The sequence below is a fragment of the Cololabis saira genome, chromosome 11 (genome assembly GCF_033807715.1).
Source record: "Cololabis saira isolate AMF1-May2022 chromosome 11, fColSai1.1, whole genome shotgun sequence".
In the NCBI taxonomy this organism is placed as follows: domain Eukaryota; kingdom Metazoa; phylum Chordata; class Actinopteri; order Beloniformes; family Belonidae; genus Cololabis; species Cololabis saira.
The window spans coordinates 18,987,506-18,996,087 of NC_084597.1; the positions used below are offsets into that span (position 1 = coordinate 18,987,506).

At 40.2% G+C, this 8,582-nt stretch overlaps 1 protein-coding gene across 4 annotated transcripts in view; it reads left to right on the top strand.

The window, feature by feature from the left end:
• pde8b (phosphodiesterase 8B) overlaps positions 1-8,127 on the top strand; it is an 87,595-nt gene extending 79,468 nt beyond the window's left edge. For all 4 annotated transcript variants that reach the window (XM_061733901.1, XM_061733899.1, XM_061733900.1 and 1 more), the window contains one exon: positions 5,249-8,127. In XM_061733901.1, the coding sequence (XP_061589885.1) occupies positions 5,249-5,358 (110 nt within the window). In that variant the 3' untranslated portion in view covers positions 5,359-8,127. The remainder of the gene's footprint in view (positions 1-5,248) is intronic.
• The last annotated feature ends 455 nt before the right edge of the window (positions 8,128-8,582 follow it).

Consider the following 8,582-nt stretch of genomic DNA (forward strand, 5'->3'; position numbering starts at 1 on the left):
GGATCTCCATCGTATGGAGTTTTTTTTTTCTCGGCGTGCGGAGTTTGACTGATTTAAAAAAAAAAAAAAAAAAAAAAAAAAAAAAAAAAAAAATGAAAAAATGAGTAACTTTAAAGTTTACATTTAAATATGTGTTGATAGGCTACGGGATATTGTTAGTTTGATTCAACTGAGTTCGTCTACCAATGGAATGAGAGGAAAGCAGCTCTGGCGCTCAACCAAACTAACACTAGCCAATCAGAAGTAGAGCTGGCCAGCAGGGCGCAGAGCGGTGTTTCAGCCCGCCAGAACACGAACACTTGTGTATAGGGTTGCCACCCGTCCCGTAAAATACGGAATTGTCCTTTATTTGAGAAAAAAATGTTGTGTCCCGTATTGAACTAATATGGGACGCGATTTGTTGATTTTTACACCATATTCTAGTTGAATTATTGAAATAAATTAACTTTTACACCATATTCTAGTTGAATTATTGAAATAAATTAACTTTTACACCATATTCTAGTTGAATTATTGAAATAAATTAACTTTTACACCATATTCTAGTTGAATTATTGAAATAAGTTAACTTTTACACCATATTCTAGTTGAATTATTGAAATAAATTAACTTTTACACCATATTCTAGTTGAATTATTGAAATAAATTAACTTTTACACCATATTCTAGTTGAATTATTGAAATAAATTAACTTTTACACCATATTCTAGTTGAATTATTGAAATAAGTTAACTTTTACACCATATTCTAGTTGAATTATTGAAATAAATTAACTTTTACACCATATTCTTCACCTGTATGTATATTATACATCTGGGCTGATGTGGACATACGTAGCATAGGCTATTTCAGTTGCTATATGGTTGTCTGTCTCTACAGTCATGAAAGTTCAATGCTATTAAAGCATTTTAAACTTTAAATCAAAGCATTTTGTTTTTCATATAAAATAAACACATTTTTATTCAGTTTAGAAGTTTTAGGGCTCTTTTTTTGGCTCCTGCAATCAGGGCGTCCCTTATTTCTATTTCTGAAAGGTGGCAACCCTACTTGTGTATCACCGACTTCAAGATGGAGAAAAAATTAGTGAAGTCTGGAGAGGATGGTTTGGCCGATAAAGGACTGAAAATTAACTGGCGCTGGCCATGGATGGAAGAAATGGGCGGAGACGGCAGTTGTTTCGGTGTAGCTGGTGCCAGAAGCTAAGAGAGCCAGGTGCTTGCTTTTGCACGCTCTGCTCTAATAAGCTACTGTACGCCAGTAGCAGGAAAAAGTTGTACCTCGCCACGAAGGAGATGCCGCTCATAGAGCTGCTGTGCGGCTCTTCAGCACACGACTCACGCACCGGGAGCAACAGCCACTGCTGACGTACCGGCACCAATGGCCCACTGGGTTTCTGATGCTAACATCCGTGTGTGCTCGTTCATTGCTGAACATGATGCATCCTTCACTATTGCTCAACCGCTTGTATTCTATGTAAAAAATTAGCTGTTGATGAAAAAGCTTTGACAAACCTGAGCATTTCTAATCAGCATGCCAGTTATATGAATACACATGGCATGGCACCAGAGTTTTAAAAAACGGCTATCAGAGAAGCTCAAAAAGAGTGTTTTCATTAAACATTGATGAAGCCACCAGGACAAAGAGCAGGACACAATTATGAAAGTACTTGTTCGCTTTTTGGACGATGATATGGCCAGAGTAACAACTCAACATCTGGCAAGCAGAAAAGTTAATCTTGCCAATGCTTCAATACTTCTGCTGGAACTAGAAAATGTCCTGCAGTCTTATGAGCTTGAGTGGAAACAAGTCACAAGTTTTCTACTGGACAATTGTGTCGTTATGAAGGGAAAGAGGACTGGACTTGACACAAGTTAGGAGGGAGGACCCCAGCAATCACCTCCTCAGGGCCAGCCAGGTTCTTTCCTCTATTTTATTATTGAACTGTTGCACTGTAGGTGTTTTGCAAATTAAAAAATTACTGAATTACTGAATTAAATGGTTGCTAATCAATAATTCCACCAATTAATTAGCCTGCCTGAGTTTCACCTGCCCTTATAACATTATGACTTTTAGTTTAAAATATTCATATTTTAGATTGTAGGTCATCTTATACCAGGGGTTGGCAACCCGCGGCTCTAGAGCCGCATGCGGCTCTTTAGCGCCGCCCTAGTGGCTCCTGGGGCTTTTTCAAAAATGTTTCACCTTTTTTTCCTTTTTTTCCCCTTTTTCTTCTTTTTTGCTTCTTTTTTTCTTCCTTTTTTTCTCTTTCTTTCTCTTTCTTTTCTCTTTTTTTCTCTTTTTTTCCTTTTTTTCTTGTTTTTTTTTGCTTTTTCCTTCTTTTTTTCCTTTTTTCCCCTTTTTCTTGTTTTTTTCTTCCTTTTTTTCTCTTTCTTTGTCTTTATTTTCTCATTTTTTTCTCTTTTTTCTCTTTTTTTCCTTTTTTTAATTTCTTTTCTTGTTTTTTTTTTATTTTTTCTTCTTTCTTTCCTTTTTTCCACTTTTTTTTCTTCCTTTTCCCTTTCCTTTTTAATCTCGACATTTCGACTTTTTTCTCGACATTTCGACTTTTTTCTCAACATTTGAACTTTTTTCTCGAGATTGTACTTCAACATTAATCTCAACATTTTGACTTTTTTCTCTAAATTTTGACTTTTTTCTCCACATTTTGACTTTTTTTCGACATTTCTCCTTTCACCATTTGTCTTCATTCTAAGGCTGATACAAGACTTTTCATTTTTTACGGCTCCAGACATATTCGTTTTTTGTGTTTTTGGTCCAATATGGCTCTTTCAACATTTTGGGTTGCCGACCACTGTCTTATACCCTGTCAAACACAATGACAACTAGCGAAACTTGATATCAAAAGCATCCATAGTGAAAAGGATTTTGTTTTTACTTTAAGCCCTGCAAGCCTGGATCGAGACCCTAGTGGTCAGTAGAAGTACTGCAGCTTTTCTTAGTGCTGCATTGACTTCAAACTAGAACTTGGAGGAGTTGAAAGACCAATCAAATGCCGTCTGAGTTTATTTCCAATGAGACAAGACAAGGTCCTTCGTGGTAACATAAGACTGACGCGTTTACATTTGGTGAACTCTCATTACACAGGACTCTGAATGATCACATTTTTTTAAACCATTAAAACAGAACGAGTGAAACTAAACCATATTGTCTTGTCTATATTTGTCATAACAGCCTGCAGGATTGTAAATCACAAGAAAGGGATGAAGGAGTAGAGTCATGAAACAGGAGAAGGGATGTATGGGCCTTATATTAGCTCCCATTCCCACTGATTCCCCTCCTAGTATAGACTCCCCGAGATGGGACTTGTTTACTGTCAGCACAGCTCTGATGTCACGGAAACATTTTAAATGCCAGTGGGGACAGAGAGGAACTGCGGGAACGTCAGGGGAGGGGAAGTAGGGAAAATACTGGCAGGGATAGGGGTTTATGATCTCTAGATTTCGGCAAGGACGAGCAGTGGAGCAGAACTTCACCCGTCCATAAGCATAAAACACACACACATAGGCGCTTTTAATTCACCGGGGTCAGTGTCAGTTCACGGCAGGGGTCAGGGATGCAGTACGGGTCATTAACGAGCCGGAAATGAGAACACAAACAAGCCGGCCCGAGCGGGCTGCACGCTGGGAACACACACTCTTCGCAGAGCGAGAGCTTTGTGTGTGAGAAAAATAGGCAGCGAGATCTTTCAACCCCATCAAACTCTGCAATGTGGGAGCGACATTGCAGAGTGGACATAACATGAGGCTTAGTGCATGGAGGAGGCACATACACACATCCTCACACAAACTCAGCTTCCTGCCAGGCAGCACACGGGGAATGATAACAGCAACAGAGCGATAGCAGGTGTACGGACGGTTTACATTTCACTGACGGTGTTTGTGTTGATTCCTGGACATCTGACGAAAGTTTTAGTTTATTTGGGGGTCTTTAAGGATGAATGACAGAAGCGTTCCCTCTGCAAAAAAATTTGTTTAAAGTTGAGCTCGAACCAAGAGGAAACATCTGGCTTTCAAAGCTGTCGGAAGTGCAGAAAGAGGGGAGGTTGCAGTTCACTGAATATATAAGCAGCTTTTGAGTGACAGCTGGAATTCAGTCTGTGATGTCAAACAGTTCACTGTAACCTAACTGGGGGTAAGAATTGTTATGAAGATAACGCAGCTTATTAGACTGCTGGGACTGGCTCTGCGTTGGGCTCTCAGAGTCGGGGGGCAAACCTTAGCCAAGTATCCACAAAGCAACCCCTTCGGCCCTGACTGGAGTCTAAGCAGAGGAGGTCTAGGAGGACCCTTATGGGCTGAGTAAACTGGGCCATGAGTCAAAGGAGGACCAGTTACCTTCATCCAGGACTCTGTCGGTACCAGGAAGGATAGTAGGCAGACAATGAATTGCTCCAACCACTAACAAGCCCAGGTCATCAGGGAGGACAGGGTTGGGGTTAGGGCTAACCCTGAACCTGGATTATATTCCTCTCATTATTAATGAATATACGCCAGTTTTTTGTTACATAAATGTTAGGGCTGGGCGATATATTGAGATTTTAATATATATCGATATATTTTCAAACGCAATATGGTACGAGACAATATCGTTTATATCGATTTAAAAAAAAAAAAAAAAATTTGGATTTTGATATAGCTTATTTTGTGACAAATTGACTTGAATGTTTTATTTGAGATTTGCACAAATGTTTTGTTATTTGCACAACTGTCAACCTCAGGGGAAAAGTCGGCCTGTTACTGTCTACATTGTATTCATTGTACAGTGTATTTTAATTTAATTGTTATGCAGGAAAGGGATATTGTTTTATTTTATTCAAGAAGCATTTTTATTCTATATATGCAGGTAGTTTATTTTTATTTCATTTGTTTTATACATTTTGATATTGTGCAGATCTCTGTTAATAAAGGAACCTGTGTGACATTTGGCACCAGGCTTTGTATTAAAACTGACTGTTTTTTTAAGGGTTTGCCTCAGAAAAAAATGAAGCTAACAGAGATGCTATGCTATAATGCTTTGGGGGAAACCCCAATTATGGCACAGAAAAAATATCGAGATATATATCGAGTATCGCCATTCAACTAGAAAATATCGAGATATTTGGTCCATATCGCCCAGCCCTAATAAATGTATAAATATAAGGATTCTGTCCTGGAAGTCCTCCAGCGTCTGCAGCCGTAGTGCATACGTTTCTTGTACCTGCCTCACCTGCTCTGTGTGTTTTCCACAGCCTTTGCCGGCCTGCCCGGCCTGATGGAGCACCTGTCAGAGAACTACAAGTACTGGAAGACCTTGGACGAGATGAAGTGCAAGAGCCTGCGTCCTCCCCCTCCATCTTGAACCCCTCCTCCTCCTCCACCCATCCAGCAGTCGCAGCAGTGGTCTGCAAAGTGGACATAGCCCCCGCAGAGGAACAATCAGCCGTGATTGGATGATTGTTGACCTCCCGGACACGGCTAGAAGACTGAGAGACGTCGGTGACTGAACGGTGACGCTGTCTGTGACTCAGATCACAGCCCCTTCTGTGCGAGTATTTAGCTGGATGTGGTGCTCTTTTAGCGGAGAGCAGGTTGTCGTCTGAAGGCCTGGCCCCACTCCACCCCCCCCTCCCCTCCAGGTAGTATTCCTTGTAGCAGCTCTGTGTAACTGTGGATATTACAGGTCACCTGAGAATCTGTACCGTTCAGTGTAAACACTCCACAAACCTGCACTTTCTCGACTTTAAGCTCCTTTTTGTTGCTTGTCGCTTCTCACGCTCAATAACTTACTGTTACTGTTAATAATTGTTTCGTTTTTTATACCTTTCTGTTGTTGCGTAAAGAAATCTTGAGGATAAAAAGTGACAAAAGCCAGATGTTCTAGCTAAAAATGGAGGATGTGAGTGGACATCTTAAAACTGTTGTTAGCGGCTGCACAACACGTTGACTTGCGTGTGGGACCAAAGTTTTTAGTCGCTCGTGTACCCGGTGTAGCCTGGCCACCCCTGGAAATAGGTCTGGGCCTCTGGTGTAGAATCAGGCCCCATCCGGTGCGGACAACTTAATTCTACGTGTCGAAGGGTGAAAAAATGAGGAGGGCTGGCCAGGCTGGTATCTGTCAGCCCTGTAAAGTGGGAGGGAGCTGGAGATGGTAAAGGAGCAGACCTCCAAGCAGCAGGTCCAGTCCAAACGTGACAACCAAGGGCAGGATTCTGAGGTCATCCAGGTGAAAGGAAATTAATCCTAAAAATCTCAGTCCGTGAGCTTCAGTGGCATTGATAGCAGCTAGAGCGGATAGCTTTAAACACTGCATGATACAAACGGAGGTGTACGAGAGCTGTTTAGATATCAAATCTTTCATTTAAAGCTTTTCTGACACAAACTGTAGACACAGAAAACAAGAAACAAACTGTGAGTGTGTGAACAGGCATAAGGCTGTCCGTGCGTAGCTCCACCGGCCTGGAAAACGTGTACGTGGGTGTGTGCTGGGGTGCTGGGGCTGTTGGACATCAGACCGGGCTGGGCAGGTCCAGAGCCATGATCTGCTCCTCATGCAAATCGGCTCTGGCTTCTCTGCAGGCAAATCTCATATCCTGCCAACACATTTCAGCTTGCATTGCAGCTTTGGCACTCGATTAAAAGAAACAAAAACAGAAGAAAAAAAACGTAGAAAAGAAAAGAGAGGCCATTAGTTCAAGTGTGATGATCCTGCCCCCTGGTGGGGATAAAGAACTAATGCAGATTTAAAAGAAAAAAATGTGACTTACTATGAGTGGGAATGTACTTGTGTTTTTTGTTTGTTTGTTTAGATTTTTTCACTTATACAAAAAAAAAAGCAAAAAAAAAAAAAAAACAAGACTTTTGCATCCCATCATTTCTCAGGTCACGTTTCAGCTGAAAAGATTTTGGAAACCACTGAAGCCAGCAGGAGGATTCTGGTGCTGGTGGCGTTTGATGGCTAAAACCTTAAAGTGTTGTTGCTGTGGAATTATGTCATGTCACATTGTACGAACCGGTTCTTGTTCCATCTCAGTGCTGAAGTTGGTGGAACTGCAGCTCTGTCACAGTATAAACCAAAGGCACAGCGAGGTCCTTACAGGTGCCTTAATCCTCGGCCATCATTGCAGACACACACACTTTTATTTTATTTTATTAATGGCTCTTCTTCTTCAAAAAAGTTGAACAACATGTCAAGCCATAATTAGCCGGGTCGGCCATTACTGTTCTTTTTGTGATAATTAGTACATAGAAAACAGCATCTAGTATGCAGCTTTGCAGCAGGATTTTAGTTGGCGAGTCAACGCCTCTGACACTTTCTGCTAGATTTTGTAGAACAGAGACTTTTAAGGACAGAAGCTGAATCAGGTGGTTGAAATGTTTTCAGTTTATGTCGTCACTTTATTAACAATCTAGGTCTTAAAAACGCCTTAATCCTGTCGCATCTCACTTGTTGGTCCAGCTGTTGTTGCGATTCACTGTAAAAGACCTGGCGTTGTTGTAAATACGCAGCCTCTGTCATCTTTGCTTTGCTTTTTATACATTTTGCTTCTGTATCTTTTTGAGTTTTGGATATTAAATGTTGTTGATTTTCAGAATTTACAAAAAAATAAATAAATGAATAAAAAAAAGAATTAGTCGAGCAGCAGCTCTGAATGTTTAACGGCTGCTGATTAGAGGATATTTTTGCTAGAGCGTAACAAAGATTTCTATTCATGAAGAGAATTTAAAAGATGTGATCTGATCCTAAGACCACGCCCTTCCTATGAACGGTGACGACTGGCACGCCGACGCCCGTTCAGACCAGACGATGGGCGTCGGGCGGTGAAGGCGTCCGTTTGGTCCATCAGCGGTTTCATCCGTGCCAACTCTGTTTTCTATAATTTATTTAAAAAAAAAAAACAATCAGTAAGAAATATACGTGTCAACACTTATTTTTTAAAGAAAATCATCGTTACTGGCTGTGGGAGCGTTTTATAAAGATTTTTTTCCTCAAGAGTTTTAATAGCTTTCATGCCTCAGTCTCTTTGTTTTCTGCTCCCTCTGCATTATATCTTCTTTTGATGTTTTCTGTCAGACACAAAAATGTATTGTGAGAGACAAATAAAGTATATTTGAAGTAGTTACATCACAGCTGAAATGTGTTTGATTTTTAATTTCTTCTTCTTCTAGTAGCTACTTTTCAAGATTCTTTTGTTGGTATATTACAATGACTTATAAAGATCTAATCTAAAAAAAACCCTGAAGGGGACAGAGGAGACCGATGGTTGAAGAGAGGAGTGAAAGAAAACTGGATGACTGATTGGAGAATGAATGTAAAGTCATATCAATTAGCATCACAGGGTAATAAATAAGCCATGTCTGCCAAGCTAATACAGCTGTAGCAACTCATAATGTAATAACGGCTCATAATGTAATAACTTAAATGTAATAAAAGTTCATGTAATAATCGGCTCATAATGTAATAAAATCATGAGCGCAAAACGTAATAACGGCTTTGCGCATAATGTAATGTGATAACTTATTACATAATGAGCCTTACTGGCGCAGCTCATAAAGTATTAACAGCTCATAATGTAATAATGTAAT